The 22,179-nt window shown below is 41.4% G+C and overlaps 2 protein-coding genes across 5 annotated transcripts; one reads left to right on the top strand and one right to left on the bottom strand.

The window, feature by feature from the left end:
- Window positions 1-203: 203 nt before the first annotated feature.
- LOC106572518 (DAZ-associated protein 2) lies at window positions 204-4,718 on the bottom strand. Its single transcript, XM_014146753.3, has 4 exons — window positions 4,472-4,718; window positions 3,438-3,556; window positions 3,065-3,307; window positions 204-2,810 (listed from the first exon to the last, which is right to left on the bottom strand). The coding sequence occupies exons 1-4, from the start codon at window positions 4,482-4,484 to the stop codon at window positions 2,682-2,684; spliced, it is 504 nt and encodes a 167-aa protein (XP_014002228.1). The 5' UTR covers window positions 4,485-4,718; the 3' UTR covers window positions 204-2,681.
- A 5,093-nt stretch (window positions 4,719-9,811) lies between these two features.
- LOC106572517 (POU domain, class 6, transcription factor 1) lies at window positions 9,812-21,744 on the top strand. 4 transcript variants are annotated; one of them, XM_014146750.3, is made up of 12 exons: window positions 9,812-10,195; window positions 11,157-11,252; window positions 11,777-11,821; window positions 12,468-12,684; window positions 12,833-12,987; window positions 17,059-17,320; window positions 17,450-17,658; window positions 17,890-18,009; window positions 18,235-18,477; window positions 18,644-18,773; window positions 18,949-19,117; window positions 19,622-21,744. In XM_014146750.3, exons 2-12 carry the CDS (start codon window positions 11,199-11,201, stop codon window positions 19,968-19,970), a joined length of 1,953 nt encoding a protein of 650 aa, XP_014002225.1. In that variant the 5' UTR covers window positions 9,812-10,195; window positions 11,157-11,198; the 3' UTR covers window positions 19,971-21,744. The 4 variants fall into 4 exon arrangements, with proteins under 4 accessions (XP_014002225.1, XP_014002224.1, XP_014002227.1 ...); XM_014146749.3 differs by having other exon boundaries at window positions 9,814-10,195; window positions 17,447-17,658; XM_014146751.3 differs by having other exon boundaries at window positions 9,815-10,195; window positions 12,468-12,657; window positions 17,447-17,658.
- Window positions 21,745-22,179: the final 435 nt, after the last annotated feature.

Consider the following 22,179-nt stretch of genomic DNA (forward strand, 5'->3'; position numbering starts at 1 on the left):
GCATGACACAAATCTGAAATTATAAATGATGGAAAAGCACTCGGAACAGGTAGCATTTCAAATGTCCAAAATATCCTTTATTCTAAATTTTTCACCTTAAATGTTATGTTTAGTATAAAAAGTTAACTGCACCAGAGTTTTTTTCTTCCAGACGCATGTCTCAATAAACCAAAGTGACACTTAGTAATCTTAAAAGAAAGTACTGTAGTCCATCAAATCACTTTAATACATATCCATATTATAAAAATGTTAAAGAGAATCCCTGAACTATAAATGTCCATAAATCCTTCAACAGAAACTTTTACTCCACACTGGCTGTGGTTGGCATGGCATCTACTGGTAAGCATTACGGTACATCATATTGCTAGGTCTAAGCTGCGTTACAAACATGAGTCAGGTCTGGGACAGAAAGAAACTAAACAAAATTGTATGAGCCTTTTTTGTTTACATTTTGAAAGCTGTGACCCCTTTTTAAACCGTATGATGCATCAGTGTGGGTTTTTTGGAATGGGATACACATTTACAGCTGTGCAAAATGAGTGACATGACAACCATGTTTGGAATGGTAGTTAGTCATGTGATCAGTGTAACCAAGAGAAGATGCAGTCTGATACATAATGTCCAAACAGGTTGCATGCTAGGCTAGCAGGTTTCCAGACAGCTGATCAACTGACCAAAGTAACCTGGAATTCACATTTCAGTGAGGACTACTTGTTTTAATGAGGGCCACAACTATCAAATCTAGGCTATTAAGTCGGATACCCAGTGACACATGAATTTATCATAACATACAAAGACATGAGTTGCATTACATAAGGAAAAATAAAGAAATTGCACTGAATGTTAATGTTAAAACCAAAATATCAAATTCTTGAATCTAGGCGTTTTCACAAACTGGATCAAACCTAGTGTTAGATATTTGACTTAAGTTATACGGTAGTTTAATTAGCAGCGCACATAAGTGTATTGGAAAATAAAAAGTTGTAAGCACGACTGATAATGCATATTTATTAATAATAAAATGTATTCATAAATAATGGTGTGGCTTAACACTACAATTAACAAATCGGGCAAGGGGAACCATATGCAAGTGATTTGCTGCAGTCCTAAAACATTTAGGAACCTCACCCTTTTGGAGTGAAAAGACACTTCAATGAAATTCCTTCAATAAGTTGTACAGGAAAGAGTAGCCTTTGCCTAGCGCTGTATTTGCAGGTTATTAGTATTTGTACTAAAAACAAGTAGCAAAATCTATCATTTCCAGAAGTATACATAAATTAAATTGTGGCATTTCTATAAAAATTAGCAATGATACATCTTCACAAAATTCAAAGTTGTACAGAGCAAAAGTGCAAAAAGGCATGCAGAACCACCTAGTCACAATTACATTAAACATTTAAATCACCCCATTACAAAATACAGCAACAAATGCCAGATCGAAGGTCTTAAGTACCTTCAAACCCATCATCACTGTTTGATATGTTTCCTTTTAAAATGTGCCATATTTGAATTATTATAATTAAGTCACAACCAAACATTTTGTAGTGCAATCTAGACCATATCTTTGGTACAACCATCTCCGTGGTTATACTTACAAAGTAAGTAACTAGTAATTGATTCAAACAAATCACTTGAAGATGAGACAGAAAATAAACAAACTGGTTATATTTTAATTGAACACTCAAAGGCTTCATAACACTGCAGCCCTTATAATGAAGGGTTAAAGTTTTAAGTGTTAAACTTTTACAACCTACTGATCTTAATAGGTTATTCTACCTTACTTGACAGTACTTTGTTTTAAGAACAGGTCTTGGGTGTCATTATTTTACTTAACGAAACACTGGGATGATGTTCAACTCTGGGTATCCGACTTTAGGGGAAGAAATGTAACTGCAAAAATATAAAGCCAACCAACCCTTTCGATGATCCAAATCTCAATTTGGAAAATCACACTGAATTTCTTTAAGTATTTTAAGTTAATTCGCTTTTATTTAAGTCACGGTGCTGTTTGGCACCCGATTATGTTCATCTACAGTTGCCCAAGAAGGTACAGTAAACCACCATGGCATGTAATAGTCTGGTTAGAATTTTGCAATCTGTTCTTGTTTATTTTGGTTCTTGTTTAACATACCAGCATTCTATTATACTACAATCTGGTGGCCGGAGAAACTGATTTTTAGATAGGCCTACTGGGCATATTCAACATGCCATGCAAAAAGAAAAAAAAGAAAGTATATGTGATGCACTGCTTGGATCATTAGCACTCTTTGTGAGGAAGACATGAGGCCGAATCCAAATAAACATGAAAAACTGAAATAATAAAGTACAAAAATTGTGACAGTTAAAGAGTTTAGATCGATGTCATTCACTCAAAAAGAAAATATAGCCAGTAACATATGAAATGTGTTTTGACTGAAGACAGCAGCACTATCCTTGTAAGGTCAGGGAACCGGTTCAGCAGCCCAAATTATGAATAAGTAATTAAGACTTTTGATTCTGGATCGAAAGTGGAGTACTGTACCTTTTATCAGGGCTCTAAAGTATTACATTCCATTAAGTGATATCAGTATTGTGGCATGGCCAAGCAGCCCGAAAGGGGTTGGCGGATGGGACAGGAAAGGGAATCATCATTTTGAATGAGGGAGAGGAGTATGGGGAGAAGTTGTGGCAAATGCTGGCTGTTACCAGATGGTGTACCCACCATTGGAACCACCCATGAAGAAGTTGTTCTTGCGCTGTGTCATCATGACGTTGGCACCCTGCATGGCGGCCAGCTGAGCTGCATTAGGCATGTGGCCAGGAGGTGGGGGCTGTGATGTGAGGGAGAAAGAAATAGTCACATGCATGAGTAACTTTAGCAATATCTGTTAATCAACAACACAGGCAGGAAACTTGGCTCCTCCCTTGTACTTATTATGGTTATCGATGACTTTCCCTCACGTGGTTGTCTAGGTCTTAATTAGACACAAATTGAAAGGAAACAAGAAAAACCAGCAAACACGCCACCCACCAGGAATTGAGCTTGACACCCCTGATATAGCCTAGGTGTTTTGCGGATACTCACAGGGATAGAAGCACTGTTGCTTTGACCAAATCGAGCACCAGCATCATATCCTCCCTCCACTAGCACAGTGGAGCCAGGGGGATACATGGCTCCCATGGGGTAGTATGCCATGGGGACGTTGTGGCCCATTGGTCCAACAGCCATGGACTGGGGCAGTTGCATGTACATCTGAGTGCCAGGGTACTGGGCCATTTGCTGTAGCTGGCCAGCCTGAGATGGGTGCACATACCTGGGCTGATAAATCTTTGGAGTAATGGAAAGAGGATGAAAGGGGGAGTGTTAGAGACAGTCTGTCAGTGTGTTTGTATTGATATGATTGTGAATACTCTTCACAAAAGTAGATAACACGTTTATTCCAATTACAAATGGTTACCTCAGAGTATGCAGGTGGTGCGTCTGTGTAAGGGGGTGCCTGAGGAGACACTTGCATAGCAGGGGGGTAGATGGGTGCACTGCTCTGCTGTGGGTACACAGTTTGCTGGGGATAGGAACCTGTGATACACAAAATAATATTATGCTATTATCACTACCAACACTTTGTTTTACTCAAACGTCACACAATTGCAAAACATTATTGAATGCTAGATTGTTAATCTACGACCACTCTTTGTGGGGTCGTAATAAAGCTGATTTTTCCAGTTCAGGGATACAATATGGACGTCACTAGTTAACACAGCCACAGTCATAAACACCGTTTATTTCTACAATTTATCTTCTTTAAAATCAGATTTAAAACATAACCCATACACCTAACCTTAAATTAATTTAAAAAAAATTATATGAAATTGTACGATGGCCAATTTTGACTTTGTGGCTGTGTTGTCTAATGGGAACAATACAGTATTTTCAACCAAACTTCCGTTTCCAGTGAAACGGATGTGGGAACTCCGCTCAGGCGTCTTTTTACGCCTGCTACATTAGGTTAATCTATTACAGACCGTTCTAACAAAAGAAATGTACCTATGACTGGCTAACAGAACAGAAAAATACTTCCTTCATCAATATAATGATTACTGTTGGCTAGTTAGCCACGTTAATATAGTCAGAACAATACAGTTAGTCAATTCACATAAGTGACTATGACAGGTCCTACTGTTAACTCGCTAACACGTTAGCAGAATAGTGTTGTATTCATGGTTGAGGTCAGTGTACGCGGCTACTTGCTAATTAGCCTGTAACTAACGCTAGCTAGCTAACGTTACGTATTTGGCAACATAGATATAAAGCTAGCTGACTACTTACCGGTCGACTCTTACAATTTAAACAACTGTAGCTATTTATCTAAATCATAATGAAAACACTAACGACGTCGGCCAAGTAGACCGCACAGTCTAGCTTTTAGCTAACTTACGTTAGCCGCTGTTAGCTAGCTTATACAACAATGATTTTGGACGTTAGCTAAATTACCTTTGTTGTTCATTGTTCTGAATTGCTGTGTGGTTTTCTGAGTCGAAGACGATGATTCTGAAGTTGTTTGTATTTTTCTATCAGGACCGTTTTAATACTAAAAACGGAGATAACAGTTCAGAGTTACGTGACCGTTCACTTCCTTGTTTTTCTCTGGATTTTCTGATTGTTGTGATGTGGATGCAGTTAGCTACGTAATGTAGGCTCCCTTCAATGGGGGGATTCGATTATCTGTCCCGGATTACCCAGTTTGGAGGTGTTTGTTTTGGGTGAACGTAATTGTATTCGTGTTGGGGCCGGGATGACTCCCGGGCGTGAGCGGTGAGCCAGGTGTGCCCCGTACAAAGCCCACGGTGAAATCGGCTCAAAACAAAAGTGACATAGCCAAGGCTAGATTAAGCATGTGGAGTAATGAGTAGGATTCCTTGTTTTCACATGCAAAAGGTGATTGCTTCTGATTAAAACGCTTTATCTGCTTTCCCAATGAAGAACTCTAGTTTAAAAATTCAGACATATATTTTATGGAAAAGAGATGTTGTATGTTTCTGGACGATGCACCATGCCGCCTTTTTGACAACATGACCGAGCGACGCACATTCCTGTTTGATTTTACCCGTTTACGTCACAGGCCATAGACCGGTACACCCCGGCTCAGGTCAATAGAACTCCCTCAATGGCTCCGCTACTCCCATTCAATTGGTGAAAGTGTGTGAGCTGATGTAAATTGTTTTTACATTATTTAACTGGCTCAATTTTGTTGGTAGTGTTCTGTATATTTACTACATGTTCCGTGGTATGAGAAACATGGGCACCTTTACCAGACCTAGATAAACGGTTCGATAACATTAATGAGAATGAAAAACAAATATTTGCAATAGTCAGCAAGGAGCTAATCGTGAACACAGTCGTGAAGATGCCTTCTTCTCACACACACCAACACATTAATGAAGATGCCTTCTTCACGTCTGTGTTGTTGTGAGTGGACCATGATAGTTCATTAGTGATGTGGACCAGAGGAACTTGAAGCTCTCGATCCGCTCCACAACCCCGTCGATGTGGTTGGGGCGTGCTCGGCCTTCCGTTTCCTGAAGTCCACGATGTCGTGTCTTGCTGAATCATAGTGGAAACAGTAAGAAAACATTAACGGCGTTGCGTTGGTCAAGTAGAACTCACAGTTTAGCTTCTTAGCTAGCTAACTTACGTTAGCAGCTGTTAGCTAGCTAGAGAGCTCTTTTGTCTTGCTCCAAATAATGACAACGCCTCTTCCCCCTCAGGAGATTGAAAATATTCGGCATGGGCCCTCATATCCTTAATTCATTTTTTTATTTAACCTTTATTTAACTAGGCAAGTCAGTTAATAAAAAAATATTATTTATAATGATGGCCTACACCTGCCAAACCCGGACGACGCTGGGCCAATTGTGCGCGCCCTATGGGACTCCCAATCCCGGCCGGTTGTGATACAGCCTGGAATCGAATTAGGGTGTCTGTAGTGACGCCTCAAGCACTGATATGCAGTGCGCCCTCCTCCCCACAAAAAAAGTTATACCGCTGCACCATAGAGAGCATCTTGACTGTCTACCTCACTGCTTGGTATGGCAACTGATTGGCATCCGACCGCAAAAGCTGATGCTCCTGTTTATAATCAACCCTGCCACTTTATCCCTAAAAAACAATTTGAAATTGATAATTTATCAACATAATTTATCAATTGGCAAGATCTCACCACATCAACACTAATGGGTGATGATATGGATGACATAGCATATTTATTGAAAATATTTTTTATACATTATTCTGATCATTAGGTGACCGGTAGTCAATTCTTGGCAGGAATATTTCAGCTTTAATGATAGAGGACATTGTGATTGAACAGACAATAGAGAGCACTGGCTATGGGTTTAATGAAAGATTTAAAAAAATCTTGGCTCTCCCTTTGAGCTCCAGTGCACTACAAATTCAAGGAATTCATAACAGACTTTTGCTTGCACAATACAGGTTCAGTGGACCCACTTATTGTATGGGATGCCTTTAAATGTGCCTTTAAAGGCTTTTCAATTACATTTTCATTCCAAAAAATGGTCTCGTCAACGGAGAATAGAACATCTAACATTAGACATAAATGGTGTAGATAGGCTAAATGTAATACAGAAGCACTGAATAATTTAGACGCAAAACAAAAAGAGTTTGAGGAAAGATCTGGTTTCATTTATCTAAAAAACAGACTAAATTGGATGGGGAATGGTAAAAATTCACCAAGTTTTTCCCTAAACCTTCAATATAGAAAAGCGACCAAAAAGAACCTACAAAAAATATTAAATAATGGAGAAATTCTTCTCACCAACAGAGATTTTGTTCTCTTGTCAAATTCATACAACCTCACTTGACGATGAGTTTTGTGACATCCTTCTCCCCACAACAACAAACAATCTTCTGCAGGCCTAATTAATTGCACATGACAAACTATTGTTAGAAATTGATTCATTTCAGATGGGGAAAACCCCTGGTTTCTACGGCATTCCAATAAAGATATATCAAACTTTGTATGAACTACTGAAATATCCATTACTATCATGTGTTAATTACTCATAAATGGCAAACTGTCAGACATCCAAAAGGAGGGACTGGTTTATCTCCTACTAAAGCAGGAGCCAGGGAAGCAATACAAAGACCCAGTCTCTTTTAAAAAAATGTGGAGGCTCCTCACCTTTCAATGTTGTGATGCAAATAAATATTGGCAAAATCTATTGCTCATAGAATAAAAGACATCTAATTCGTCATGATCAGACATATTGACATATTGGAGACATTAGAAAACTACTTGAAATAATGGAAAACTATTTTATTAGAATGCAGGGAAGCCAGGTATAATCTTTATAGCATATTTTTAGAAAGCTGTGTCTAGGATCTGTTTACAGTGCATTCGGAAAGTATTCAAACCTCTTAACTACAGCCTTAATCTAAAATTGATTAAATAGTTTTTTCCCCTCATCAATCTACATACAATATCCCATAATGACAAAGCAAAAACAGTTTTTTAGAAATGTTTGCAAATGTATTCAAAATAAAAAACTGCTATCACATTTACATACAGTTGAAGTCGGAAGTTTACATACACCTTAGCCAAATACATTTAAACTCAATTTTTCACAATTCCTGACATTTAATCCTAGTAAAATTCCCTGTATTATGTCAGTTAGGATCACCGCTTTATTTTAAGAATGTGAAATGTCAGAATAATAGTAGAGAGAATTATTTATTTAGGCTTTTATTTCTTTCATCACATTCCCAGTCGGTCAGAAGTTTACATAGTATTTGGTAGCATTGCCTTTAAATTGATTAACTTGGGTCAAACGTTGGGAGTAGCCTTCTAGAAACTTCCCACAATAAGTTGGGTGAATTTTAGCCCATTCCTCCTGACTGAGCCGGTGTAACTGAGTCAGGTTTGTAGCCCTCCTTGCTCGCACACACCTTTTCAGTTCTGCAACATGATGCTGCCACCCCCGTGCTTCATGGTTGGGATGGTGTTTTCGGTTTGCAAGCCTCCCCCTTTTTCCTCCAAACATAACGATGGTCATTATGGCCAAACAGTTCTATTTTTGTTTCATCAGACCAGAGGACATTTCTCCAAAAAGTACGATCTTTGTCCCCATGTGCAGTTGCAAACAGTAGTCTGACTTTTTTATGGCGGTTTTGTAGCAGTGGCTTCTTCCTTGTTGAGCGGCCTTTCAGGTTATGTCGATATAGGACTTGTTTTACTGTGTATATAAATACTTTTGAACCCGTTTCCTCCAGCATCTTCACAAGGTCCTTTGCTGTTGTTCTGGGATTGATTTGCACTTTTCTCACCAAAGTACATTAATCTCTAGGAGACAGAACGCGTCTCCTTCCTGAGCGGGATGACGGCTGTGTTTGAGTTTATTTTATTTTTACAGGGACAGTGCACATTAATCAACGTTTCAGTAAAAGTGCCGGTTTTAGCCAGCCGGCTAATTTTCAACCGCAGTCCCTGGGCAGGTTATAGTGTGGTCTCATGGTGTTTATACTTGCGTACTATTGTTTGTACAGATGAACGTGGTACCTTCAGGCATTTGGAAATTGCTCCCCAGGATGAACCAGACTTGTGGAAGTCTACAATGTTTCTTCTGGGGTCTTGGCTGATTTCTTTTGATTTTCCCATGATGTCAAGCAAAGAGGCATTGAGTTTGAAGGTAGGCCTTGAAATACATCCACAGGTACACCTCCAATTGACTCAAATGGTGTCAATTAGCCTATCAGAAGCTTTTAAAGCCATGACATCATTTTCTGGAATTTTCCAAGCTGTTTAAAGGCACAGTCAACTTAAATCTGACTTTTCCCCAATTTGAGCATATTTGTTTCAAATGTTAAACCTACAATACCTTATACATCCAGTTGTTTCTCCGTTTGTAAGTCACCCACCAAAAATCTGCTGTTTTGCCTGTGTTATTTGTGCTGGTCTAATTCCTAAAATGGAAAAGCAGAAGAATCTGTGTGCTCTATAGTGATAATAGTTTACATGCTGCTCTTCGATATCCCAGGTTTGTGGCATCGATGAACAAATAATTAAATCTTTACTTCAAAGTCAGATGTTATTATGTTATGTATAAAAGGCATTGTTAACTATTTATTCTTCTTTAAATTGTTGTGGTTCAGGTATTTGACATGATACATTTTTTTGTTTATTGTTTTTACCCCCTTTTCTCCCCAATTTCGTTATATCCAATTGGTAGTTACAGTCTTGTCCCATCTCTGCAACATCCATAAGGACTCGGGAGAGGCAAAGGTAGAGAGGCATGCAGCCTCCGAAGCACGACCCCGCCAAGCCGCACTGCTTCTTGACAAGCTGCTCGCTTAACCCGGAAGCCAGCCTCATCAAGGTGTTGGAGGAAACACGTACAGCTGGTGACCAAAGTCAGCGTGCATGAGCCTGGCCGCCACAAGGAGCCAGCCAAACCCTCCACTAACCCTGACAATGCTGGGCCAATTGTGCACTGCCTCGTGGGTCTCACGGTCACGACCGGCTTCTACACAGCCCGGGATCGAGCCTGGATCTGTAGTGACGCCTCTAGACCGCTGAGCCACTCGGGAGGCTTACGTGATTGATGGGTGACTAGGTGCATTGTTGTCAAGTAAATATGCTTATTCATTCATGATATGGATACATTCTGCAACGAGTTAGCTGGCTTTGAATCTGCAACAGAACATGTCAACAAGTTAGTTCTGAATTGCTTTAATACAGCAGTGCATTCGGACACCATTAATTTAAATAGATTTCACCTCGTTCATATACTGCACATAATTTTTAAGATGCACTGTCCCTTTAAGGCAGCCATGGCTCCTCTCGAGTCGAGGCCGACATTTTTCAATGCAAGAAATTTCCTTGCATAAATTATGTTCATGACGTAGCGCTAAAGGCCACATTTTTAGTAATTTTGGTGGATTTTACAGAAGTCGCTTTTAGGAGACATATGGAGGAATATGTGGGTAATCTGAATTGCAGTACCAAAGGACCGTCATTAAATATTGAGAAAGAAAGGATCCTGACGTTGCCAACCCTCCTTATCAATGCAAAAATATATTTTGTGTGCAGCCATAGCGCCTGACTGGTGCTGTGAGATGCATTTTTAATTATGTGTGACTAAAACAAACTGTGGCAAAGCTTTTTAAAAGGGGAGAACCACAGAAATAAGACATTTTTTTACGGTAAGTTGTTCGCTAAGATAGGATGCGTAAGATTGCCATTGGCTATATAGCGCGACGAAATGGCGAGAGGAAATGAGTTTTTTTCGTTAATATGCAATGCTCTTAATTAGCATAATTTATATATTTATGATAAATAGAGGGAAATACATAAAATGCAGTCCCCAAGCATGGAATTGCGGGCAATTTTTTTTGTCGCGCATATTTTATGGGTAACATCGTGTCCTCAAATAGGTTACACTGCGAGATTTATTGTGGCTAGATTAGGAGTGGCCAGAGTACGGGGATCAACACCTGCCGAAGTTTTGACAGATCAATCATTTCTGTGTTGTGGTGTGCTTCGCGCGACTGATCTTTTTGATATTACGTCAAAATATAAACATTTCCAATAGTCATTTGTCAGCTATAATCATTCTAGAAGGCTAGATTTGTTGGGGACATAGGCGGGCCTGTATCTTCTAGGCCGCTTATGATCAAGAAGCTGCCAATTCTTGGTGCATTATATGTTTAATTTGTCATGAAGACATAAATAAAGTAATACAGTCTATTATTATCACTGTGTGTGCACCCCAGTAGCCCCCAGTATACAAGTACACTGGACTTAATATCCTAGGTGTGACTTCTATTTATATTGCTGTCACTTATGTGGCATCATATGATTTGTTAATTTTATACCCCAAGACTACAGCTAGAAACCAAATTGTCACAGTATTAGATAGGCCCATAAGACACTATTGTGGGAGCGCTATTTAAGCGGTTTGCTATTGAACAGTCATTCGTAGCTATAATAATAATAATAATAGTTTCATCTGGAGTAGCACAAATGTCTCCAACCATTAGGCCTAATTCATAGATTTAATAGAAAAAGTATCAGCACACCACATAGATGGGGAAAAAACTATTCACATAGGCAAGCCTAATACCTGGTAGTTTTGATGTTACATTATTATCTTTCCTTACTTAGAATGTCAAGACAATGACTGCTTGGTGGTGAGAACACTAAACCATGGACCCTCAGGATCTCCCTGCTGCTGATGCACCCCTCACTGTCAATGAACAGGTACCACTAACTGCTTTGTAAACACTACATGATTTCACGTCAGTTATACACCCCTGCCCAAATTTCCTAACTCTCTGTGTTGCCTCTGCCTCATAGTCCTCTGTCATAAGCTATTGCCACATCCATGTCACCATGTATTTGGAATGATTAACCCCACACAGTAATATTGAGGTTGATATAGTAGCTATCCAAATGTCATCAATTAATACCGATTCGGTAACACTCCTATGGTTTCTGCTATACTCTGTCATGCTTATTGATTAATTGTGTATGTCTACTCCATCTGTGTCCTTTACACGCATAGTCAGCTAACTAAAGCAATGTCTTTTTTGAATTATGAGCGGGGCTCTCAGAAAGTATTGTTTGAGCTGCTTGTTGGCTGATCTTTGTTGTTTTGTTGTAGTCATGTTTTTTTTCTCCCATTTGTGTGTGTTTATTTTGGTTCATTGTGCCCTAACGTGTGTGCTTGGGCTCTCTGTTCTCCTTAGCCATTCACTGTCTGACTGCAGAAGTATTTTTTTCAGCCATTAGGTTCCTGCACTTTGAAATACCCTGCCAAAGACAACCAGGTATGCATCCCTTCTTTCCTGCATTGCACTCTCTCTGTCTGCACCTTTCTCTCCAGCTCAGGTTTTCTCCCTGCCTCTCCTTCACATCTTTCATGGCTGGATCCGTTCATACATCATGTGTTTGCTTTGTTATATTTACTAATAATATACAAATTGGATAATTAGGATAGGATACAGATAGGGAAGCTGTCTACATCTGTTGACAAGAACTATGACAGGTCATACTCCTATGGAATGGTTTGCTCATGTGTAAACTCATGTTCTGTTCCACATGTAACCAATACACATGGTCCTCTACCTGAGTTGTCTCAGTAGGTTGAGAGTGAACGGTACTAAATTTAACTCAATACATCAGTGGAACGATACTGAGCCTAGTTAGATATTTATACCATATCATTGTATTATTACTACATGATTACCTCTCGGCCCTCCTCCTCATCATGACTCGGAACAAAAACATCCACGCTGCTGTGAATAGATGATGATGAGTCATTTATTGTGTATAGTTGCGTGACTTCTATTCATAAAGCGTCTCAGGAGTGCAGATCTGGGATCAGGTCCCTTCTGTCCATCTTATCCGTTATGATCTGAGACACTTTATGAATACGGACCCTGGTCTTGTGTTGTGCTCTCCAATGCTGTGCAGGTGATAGTGATGTCTGGTCACGAGACGATCCGAGTCCTGGAAGTGGAGGTAGATCAAGCCTCTCTTCCATCCTCAGTGCCTGATGGGAGGACTGATTCGGGGGGTGAAGATGGGGGTAATCAGGCCACGGAGCAACCTGAGGCAGGCATGCAGGACAGCCCGAGACCACCCCACAACGCTGGGGGAGTAGGTGAGCCCTTTGTAGGATACCGATATGGTAGGTTAGACTCCATGCAATACAGATTATACTGCATTTTGTTTACCGTTTCAGCGTGAAAATATTTCAGTTTTAAAAACCGAATTTAAGAGTGAGGTGTGGTGTGTGCTGATGGTAGAATAGCAGTGTGTTCTCTCTCTGCTGTCAGTGCTGGAGGACCAGGTGGCGTCTGTGGAGTCTGCAGACTCGGGTGTCCAGACTCTAGCACAGACTGCAGTTCCCATCAGCGTCTCCCTGTCGCAGTCACAGACCACCATGCCCATGACTGTGCAGAGCTTACAGGGCTTGCAGGGCTGTCAACAGGTGAGAACAATTAAACAAAAATAACTTTTCAACTACTTTTAGTGTAGTCATCGGTCATCCTGTTTATTTTTTTCCCCCACCCTCTTCTCCTTTTCCTCTCCCATGCATCACACTTTACCTGTCTGGATCTCACCTCTTCCTCCCTCATAACTGACAGAAATGCACGGGGTGGCTAAAAACAGACCTCCATCTTCTGCTAGCTTGCTACCCATGGCTCGGCTAGCTGTCTGAATCGCCGTGACCCCAACCAACCTCACTACTCACTGGACCCTTATGATCACTCGGCTAAGCATGTCTCTCCTTAATGTCAATATGCCTTGTCCATTGCTGTTCTGGTCAGTGTTTATTGGCTTATTTCACTGTAGAGCCTCTAGCCCTGCTCGTTATACCTTATCCAACCCTTCAGTTACACCACCCACACATGCGATGACATCACCTGGTTTCAGGGATGTTTCTAGAGACAATATCTCTTTCATCATCACTCAATGCCTAGGTTTAACTCCACTGTATTCACATCCTACCATACCTTTGTCTGTACACTATACCTTGAATCTATTTTATCGCCCCCAGAAACCTGCTCCTTTTACTCTCTGTTCTGGACGTCCTAGATGTCCAATTCTCATGGCTTTTAGCCGTACCCTTATCCTATTCCTCTGTTCCTCTGGCGATGTAGAGGTGAATCCAGGCCCTGCAGTGCCTAGCTCCACTCCTATTCCCCAGGCGCTCTCTTTTGTTGACTTCTGTAATCGTAAAAGCCTTGGTTTCATGCATGTTAACATTAGAAGCCTCCTCCCTAAGTTTGTTTTATTCACTGCTTTAGCACACTCTGCCAACCCGGATGTCTTAGCCGTGTCTGAATCCTGGCTTAGGAAGACCATCAATAACTCTGAAATCTCCATCCCTAACTACAACATTTTCAGACAAGATAGAATGGCCAAAGGGGGCGGTGTAGCCTGCAGAGTTCTGTCCTACAATCCAGGTCTGCACCCAAACAGTTTGAACTTCTACTTTTAAAAATCCACCTCTCTAAAAACAAGTCTCTCAATGTTGCCGCCTACTAAAGACAACCCTCTGCCCCCAGCTGTGCTCTGGATACCATATGTGAACTGATTGCCCCCCATCTATCTTCAGAGCTCGTGTTGCTAGGTGACCTAAACTGTGACATACTTAACACCCCGGCCATCCTACAATCTAAGCTTGATGCCCTCAATCTCACACAAATTATCAATGAACCGACCAGGTACAACACAAATGCCGTAAACATGGGCACCCTCATAGATATCATCCTAACCAACTTGCCCTCTAAATACACCTCTGCTGTTTTCAACCAAGATCTCAGCGATCACTGACTCATCCTGCATCCGTAATGGGTCTGCGGTCAAACGACCTCCACTCATCACTATCAAACGCTCCCTGAAACACTTCAGCGAGCAGGCCTTTCTTATCGACCTGGCCCGGGTATCCTGGATGGATATCGACCTCATCCCGTCAGTAGAGGATGCCTGGTTATTTTTTTTAAATGCCTTCCTCACCATCTTAAATAAGCATGCCCCATTCAAGAAATTTAGAACCAGGAACAGATATAGCCCTTGGTTCTCTCCAGACCTGACTGCCCTTAACCAACACCAAAACATCCTGTGGCGTTCTGCATTAGCATCGAACAGCCCCCGTGAACCTTTTTAGGGAAGTTAGAAACCAATATACACAGGCAGTTAGAAAAGCCAAGGCTAGCTTTTTCAAGCAGAAATTTGCTTCCTGCAACACAAACTAAAAAATGTTCTGGGACATTGTAAAGTCCATGGAGAATAAGAGCACCTCCTCCCAGCTGCCCACTGCACTGAGGATAGGAAACTCTGTTACCACTGATAAATCCACTATAATTGAGAATTTCAATAAGCATTTTACTACGGCTGGCCATGCTTTCCACCTGGCCACCCCTACCCCGGTCAACAGCACTGCACCCCCCACAGCAACTTGCCCAAGCCTTCCCCATTTCTCCTTCTCCCAAATCCAGTCAGCTGATGTTCTGAAAGAGCTGCAAAATCTGGACCCCCACAAATCAGCCGGGCTAGACAATCTGGACCCTTTCTTTCTAAAATGATCTGCCGAAATTGTTGCAACCCCTATTACTAGCCTGTTCAACCTCTCTTTCGTGTCGTCTGAGATTCCCAAAGATTGGAAAGCAGCTGCGGTCATCCCCCTCTTCAAAGGGGGGGACACTCTTGACCCAAACTGCTACAGACCTATATCTATCCTACCCTGCCTTTCTAAGGTCTTCGAAAGCCAAGTTAACAAACAGATCACCGACCATTTCAAATCCCACCGTACCTTCTCCGCTATGCAATCTGGTTTCAGAGCTGGTCATGGGTGCACCTCAGCCACGCTCAAGGTCCTAAACGATATCTTAACCGCCATCGATAAGAAACAGTACTGTGCAGCCGTATTCATTGATTTCGACTCTGTCAATCACCACATCCTCATCGGCAGACTCAACAGCCTTGGTTTCTCAAATGATTGCCTCGACTGGTTCACCAACTACTTCTCCAACAGTTCAGTGTGTCAAATCTGAGGGCCTGTTGTCCAGGCCTCTGGCAGTCTCTATGGGGGTGCCACAGGGTTCAATTCTTGGGCCGACTCTCTTCTCTGTATATATCAATGATGTCGCTCTTACTGCTGGTGAGTCTCTGATCCACCTCTACGCAGACGACACCATTCTGTATACTTCTGGCCCCTCTTTGGACACTGTGTTAACAACCCTCCAGACGAGCTTCAATGCCATACAACTCTCCTTCCGTGGCCTCCAACTGCTCTTAAATACAAGTAAAACTAAATGCATGCTCTTCAACCGATCGCTGCCTGCACCTGCCCGCCCGTCCAGCATCACTACTCTGGACGGTTCTGACTTAGAATATGTGGACACCTATAAATAACCTAGGTGTCTGGTTAGACTGTAAACTCTCCTTCCAGACTCACATAAAACATCTCCAATCCAAAGTTAAATCTAGAATTGGCTTCCTATTTCGCAACAAAGCATCCTTCACTCATGCTGCCAAACATACCCTCGTAAAACTGACCATCTTACCGATCCTCGACTTTGGCGATGTCATTTACAAAATAGCCTCCAACACCCTACTCAACAAATTGGATGCAGTCTATCACAGTGCCATCCGTTTTGTCACCAAAGCCCCATATACTACCCACCACTGCGACCTGTACGCTCTCGTTGGCTGGCCCTCGCTTCATACTCGTCGCCAAACCCACTGGCTCCAGGTCATCTACAAGACCCTGCTAGGTAAAGTCCCGCCTTATCTCTGCTGGATGGTCACCATAGCTGCACCCACCCGTAGCACGCGTTCCAGCATGTATATCTCACTTGTCACCCCCAAAGCCAATTCCTCCTTTGGCCGCCTCTCCTTCCAGTTATCTGCTGCCAATGACTGGAACGAACTACAAAAATCTCTGAAACTGGAAACACTTATCTCCCTCACTAGCTTTAAGCACCAGCTGTCAGAGCAGCTCACAGATCACTGCATCTGTACATAGCCCATCTATAAATAGCCCAAACAACTACCTCTTCCCCTACTGTATTTATTTATTTATTTTGCTCCTTTGCACCCCAGTATTTCTACCTTGAACACTCATCTACTGTCAAATCTACCATTCCAGTGTTTTAATTGCTATATTGTATTTACTTTGCCACCATGACCTATTTATTGCCTTTACCTCCCTTATCTCACCTCATTTGCTCACATTGTATATAGACTTATTAATCTACTGTATTATTGAATGTATGTTTGTTTTACTCCATGTGTAACTCTGTGTTGTTATGTGTCGAACTGCTTTGCTTTATCTTGGCCAAGTCGCAGTTGTAAATGAGAACTTGTTCTCAACTTGCCTACCTGGTTATATAAAGGTGGAATAAAATTAAAATAAAATAAAAGTAACCCTCTTACTCCTCCTCCTACCACCTCATACGCCTCCTTCCACCTCATACCCATCCTGCTCCCACTCCTCCCACCTCTCACCCCTCCTCCCACCTCTCACCCCTCTTCATCCTCCCTCCTCTTGTAGGTTCTGACCCAGGAGGGTCTGGCCACTCTGATGACGGGGATGATGGCCCAGACAGGCTCCCTTGCCCAGCCCCTGCTCATCCCCATCAGCATGGCAGGGTCCATGGGGGGCCAAGGAGGCCTGGCTGTCCTCACCTTCCCCACCAGCAACGTAGCCACACTCCCTGGCATTTCAGGTGCCAGCCAGGCCGGAAGCCTCCTCAAACTACCCTTTGCTGGCTTGCAAGGCTTACAAGGATTGCAAAGCTTACAAGGGCTGCAAAGTAAGACATGGCAGAGATGCACTTCTCAGAATGCAAAGCATTAATCATCATCATTGAATCAACAGTCAAGATTTATTTGGCTACCACATGGAGCTTTACCTGTATGTTTGTTCTCTTCTTTCCCAGCAGCCACTGTGCTAAACTCTGTCCAGCCCCAGCAGACAGTCTTCCAGCCTCAGACAGCATCGCTACAGCAGGTCCAGGCAGCTATGCAGCAGGCTCAGCAGAACTCGCAGGTGACTGCAGCCCAACTAGGCCAGGCCATGCCAGCCGTCTCTCAGCCCAACGTGTCTGTGGCAACACTCCAGTCTGCAGGCCTCTCCATCAACCCTGCCATTGTAAGAATGTGTTTCTCTATTGTTATTGTGATGTGTGTGTGTATTTGATTTTCTGTCCTAGACGTGTGTGTTTGGATTCATAGTCAGCAAGCCATGTTTTTTACTTCAAAGTTTGGACATGTCTGTGGATAACTTGAGCAAAGAACCTAATCCACGTGAATATACTTTGTATTCAAAATGATCACATTATCGACAGTAGAATAATCTGGATGCCTCTGTTTCTTTCCCCAGATCAGTGCTGCGTCTTTAGGGGCTCAGCCTCAGTTCATCAGCGCCCTTACTTCCACTCCCATCTTCACCAGTGCCATGTCCGGAATCACCAGCCAGATCATCACCAACGCACAGGGACAGGTGTGCAAACATTTAACAAACTCACTATTTAGCAAGCACCAAATTAAGAATCACACTATTTCAACCAAGAGGTTTTAACGGTCTATTACAGTTGTATAAACTGTCTATAAACTGATCATTAAGTTTATAAAGAACTTATAAACCCTCTTTAAATCCTTATATCCTATAACTTGTACAGTGTTACTGACAAATACATACCCTAATTCTCTTCAATGTGGCCTCCAGGTGATTGGAACCATCCCCCTGATGCTGAACCCTGCATCACTGACTGGAGGGGCTGCTACTCAGACTCTTAATCTCCAGGGTCTGCAAGGCCTGCAGGTGCAGACAGTCCAGCCACAGCTGGTTCTGAACACCCAGGGCCAGATCATTGCCACCATAGGGAATGGACCTGCTACAGTCCCCACATCTGCAGCTGTAATGCCTAAGCCTACTGCTCCTGTGACATTCTCCAAGCCCAGCACTCAGGTACTGTAGGCTCTCCCCCCTCCATTAATTTGTCCCTATGAGTGCTTTTGAGTGGTTTTGAGTGGTTATATTTTGTGTGAACATTTGGTTAAACTGGAAATGGTTGGTCTTTATTGGATGTAACCATTAACCCATTGCTGACATTGACATTTCCCCTCGGGCTCAGGTAACAACAGTTACGCAGTCACCTGTGGTCATCGCCCCACAACCGTCTGGAATGAAGACAGTCACTCCAATCTCCTCCTCAGTCCCTATAACCTGTGGAGACACACCCACTGTCAGCCAGCTCGTCAGCAGTGCGTGGTTTCACTTTTTAATTTTCCTTTTATTTAACAAAGGAAATTCACATTGAGATTGAACATCTTTTTCAAGCGAACCCTGGCCAAGAAAAAGCACATGTTCTCTCCAAACATTGATCTTCTTTTACAAGTAGTTTGATATTTATTCTGGTTTGTCTCTTCCCATCTTAAGAGCCACAGCAAGGGGGCACAGATGAGGAGGGCATTAATCTGGAAGAGATTCGAGAATTTGCCAAGAACTTCAAGATCCGCCGGCTATCCCTGGGGCTGACGCAGACACAAGTGGGACAGGCCCTCACGGCTACAGAGGGTCCGGCCTACAGTCAGTCTGCCATCTGCAGGTAAACTCCTCTGACCTACTGGGTGGTGGCATCCCACAGTAGATAGGTTTCTGAAATTCATTCTATCAAATATGCTAAATAGTGTATGTTGGTATGCTACGGACAATGTAGTTCAAAGGCTACATTTTGAAAGTCTTCGTACTCGTAGGAAAATCACAGGATGGTAGCTCTCACAAAAAATACTTAGAGACCAGTGCCCAGATTCCCAAAACCTTAAGAAGAAACGTCTTCTTAACTGACATTTTTCCCTTAACTATAGACTTAAGAAGCAAGTTAATCAAAGTTGCTATTCCTCAAAGGTTCTTGCAAATCTTATTGCTCTATTTCTTATGTTTCTTCTTAAGCAAAAAGTTAAGAAGAAATTAGATTCTTGAAAATAATTAGAGACCAGATGAAATGGGGTTAGGTGTTATTTTGAAGAGTAGATGTTGGGTACAATCTGGTTGATCAGCGGCTACTGTGTAATTAGTTTAAAAGTTGTTGCTCCTCTGTTTCCTCTTGCAGGTTTGAGAAGCTGGACATTACACCTAAGAGTGCTCAGAAGCTGAAGCCTGTGTTGGAGCGATGGCTGGCCGAAGCTGAGTTGTGGAACCAGAAGGGTCAGCAGAATCTAATGGAGTTTGTGGGTGGTGAGCCGTCCAAGAAACGCAAGCGTCGCACCAGCTTCACCCCGCAGGCTATCGAAGTGCTCAACACCTACTTTGAGAAGAATGCCCTGCCCACGGGACAGGAGATTACGGAAATCGCTAAGGAGCTCAACTACGACCGTGAGGTTGTCCGCGTATGGTTCTGCAACAGGCGGCAGACACTGAAGAACACCAGCAAGATCAATGCGTTTCAGGTTCAGCTGTAAGCCTGTGCAGTAAGTAGGCGTGGACTAGTGGGGAAGTTGGCAGAACAGGATAATCAGCTAAAGAAGAACGTTTTGTAAAGACAGTAAAACAGTAAACCCGAGTAAGTTTCAAATTATATGGACTTTGGGAAGAAAATGAAAGACACTGAATGACTCTTGAACTGAGTCTTACTATATGGGACATAGAATACTCACTTATCTCCATATTTTTTGTGTGTGTGGGAGAGAGAAAAAAAGACATTGCATGTGAAACGTGATGGGGTTTAATGTTCACAAATCCTCTATCAGTTTGACAACCTCTTGTTTCATTTATTGTTATACCATGTTATTATGTAAAACAATGGATGAAATTTGATGTGGTTTTATACACTTAAAATAACGTTTTTGTGAATTGTGTGGCAAATGCCCCCAAAAATATTTGGTTACATTACATTGTTACAGTTGTACAATGTCAAATTACAGATATTATGCTGGTGCCACCAAAATAGTTTTGGAATTTGTATCTCTTTATTAAGTTTGTGTGATTCTGTATGTGTAATGTGTGAATGTAGTCCGAATACTTTAAGAAAGTATTCTGAGTCGGAAAAAGTTTACCATGGTAAAGGTTGTCATTTAGATGAGTTAATCTGTAAAAGCCACTTACAAATCTATTGTTTTAAATAGTTAACAGATGACTAGAGAGTGAAAAGAGTTGAAAACATTCCCTGTCTCAAATGAGTCAGGCACCAGTGCTGTTTAATGTGTACTGTGTATTGAAAATACTTACATAACATAAACAAATCATCAAATTAATCAAATTGATTGAATAAGACAACTTGACTATGTGAATTAATTGATTCATATATTGTAGTTTTGATCCATAGAAAATACGGTTTCTCCACTGAAAGGAATGGTCAATTAGGGACAAACAAAATGTAAGGACTTATGGCTTCCCATCCCTTTTTTATAACCTTGTAATTCTTTGCACTTTAGTGACTTTAAAGTTATCTGTAGCAAATACCAACTGGTTACCCATCATATTTAAGTGGTCGATAAGTAAATGTTTTGCATGGCATACAGATTTCTAAATGTTTTAACGATCAAACTTCTGTGCGCCATGAGCATTAATTTTGTAAGGTGATATTTACTTTAGGCAGTGGTACATCAAAGAAAGAGAATAAAGTACAATACTTTATTCTGGCCCAACTGCATATAATTTGTCTATGTCTGTGATATGCCATGCTGAGCAGTGTAAGAATTAATTTGTTCCTCATAATTGCCTTTTAAGACTGACAATATTTCCTTTCTCTCTGAAAACATAACTGTTATATGAATCCTGTGTTATGTTATCCATACACAACTGCCATTACAGAAGTAGCTATAACCAACAACTTGTAAAAATTTTCACCAGTGAATTGTCTGTCTGAATAGTTTTGAGATGACAGAATGCAAATGCAAATCGTAGGTGAACACATTTTAATAGTGTAGTTCTAAGAATTAAACTAATTCTACTAATCATTTTGTTCATGTTGGGCATAGGAAAATGTGTGCAGTATAAAACCAGCGATACATCTGAATTACTGAATACAGCTGAATTACTGCACTGTTGGAGCTAGAAACACAAGCATTTCACTGCACCTGTGATAACATCTGCAAAATATGTGTATGCGACCAATTACATTTAATTTTTATTTCAATAGAATCTGTGTGAAATCATTAAAGTGATTAAACTGTTGGATAATTTTGGATCATGGCATTCTCTGCCTAATATTAATAAATGCTTACTGAAAACCTCCCACGTGTTATTGTATTGTGTACCACTATGACTCTTGACTTAATTATGTTTTTGTTCCACTGGATATCATAAGGTGAATGCACCAATTTGTAAGTCGCTCTGGATAAGAGCGTCTGCTAAATGACTTAAATGTAAATGTACACCATATGCCTTTGCGTAAGCGTTATGGTTCTGTCCAGGCTTCCAAAGATCTAAAATCCTGGATATATGGAGCTTCTGTCTTATTTCACACCTATCCCGTCTCTTCAGATCTACAAATACGGGTAGTTTCGGACGAGGCAACCGTAAATTATTTTCCACTCAAATACAGTAGGTGGAGATCGTGTACTTGTGCCACCTAAACTAGTATGGTTAGAACACCATAGAATCCAGTAAATATTTTAAGTGAACATGTAACAACACATTACTATGCTTTCTTGAATATATTCACTGATG

The sequence above is a fragment of the Salmo salar genome, chromosome 15 (assembly GCF_965601325.2).
Source record: "Salmo salar chromosome 15, fSalSal1, whole genome shotgun sequence".
In the NCBI taxonomy this organism is placed as follows: Eukaryota; Metazoa; Chordata; class Actinopteri; order Salmoniformes; family Salmonidae; genus Salmo; species Salmo salar.

Coding starts and splice junctions, on each gene's coding strand:
- LOC106572518 (XM_014146753.3), bottom strand. Junction 3,308..3,437: donor CACCACCTGCATACTCTGAG/GTAACCATTTGT, acceptor ATTACTCCAAAG/ATTTATCAGCCCAGGTATGT. Junction 2,811..3,064: donor GCAACAGTGCTTCTATCCCT/GTGAGTATCCGC, acceptor CTCACATCACAG/CCCCCACCTCCTGGCCACAT.
- LOC106572517 (XM_014146749.3), top strand. CDS start 11,199: ATGGACCCTCAGGATCTCCCTGCTGCTGATGCACCCCTCACTGTCAAT. Junction 18,478..18,643: donor TCTCCAAGCCCAGCACTCAG/GTACTGTAGGCT, acceptor CCTCGGGCTCAG/GTAACAACAGTTACGCAGTC. Junction 18,774..18,948: donor TGTCAGCCAGCTCGTCAGCA/GTGCGTGGTTTC, acceptor TCCCATCTTAAG/AGCCACAGCAAGGGGGCACA.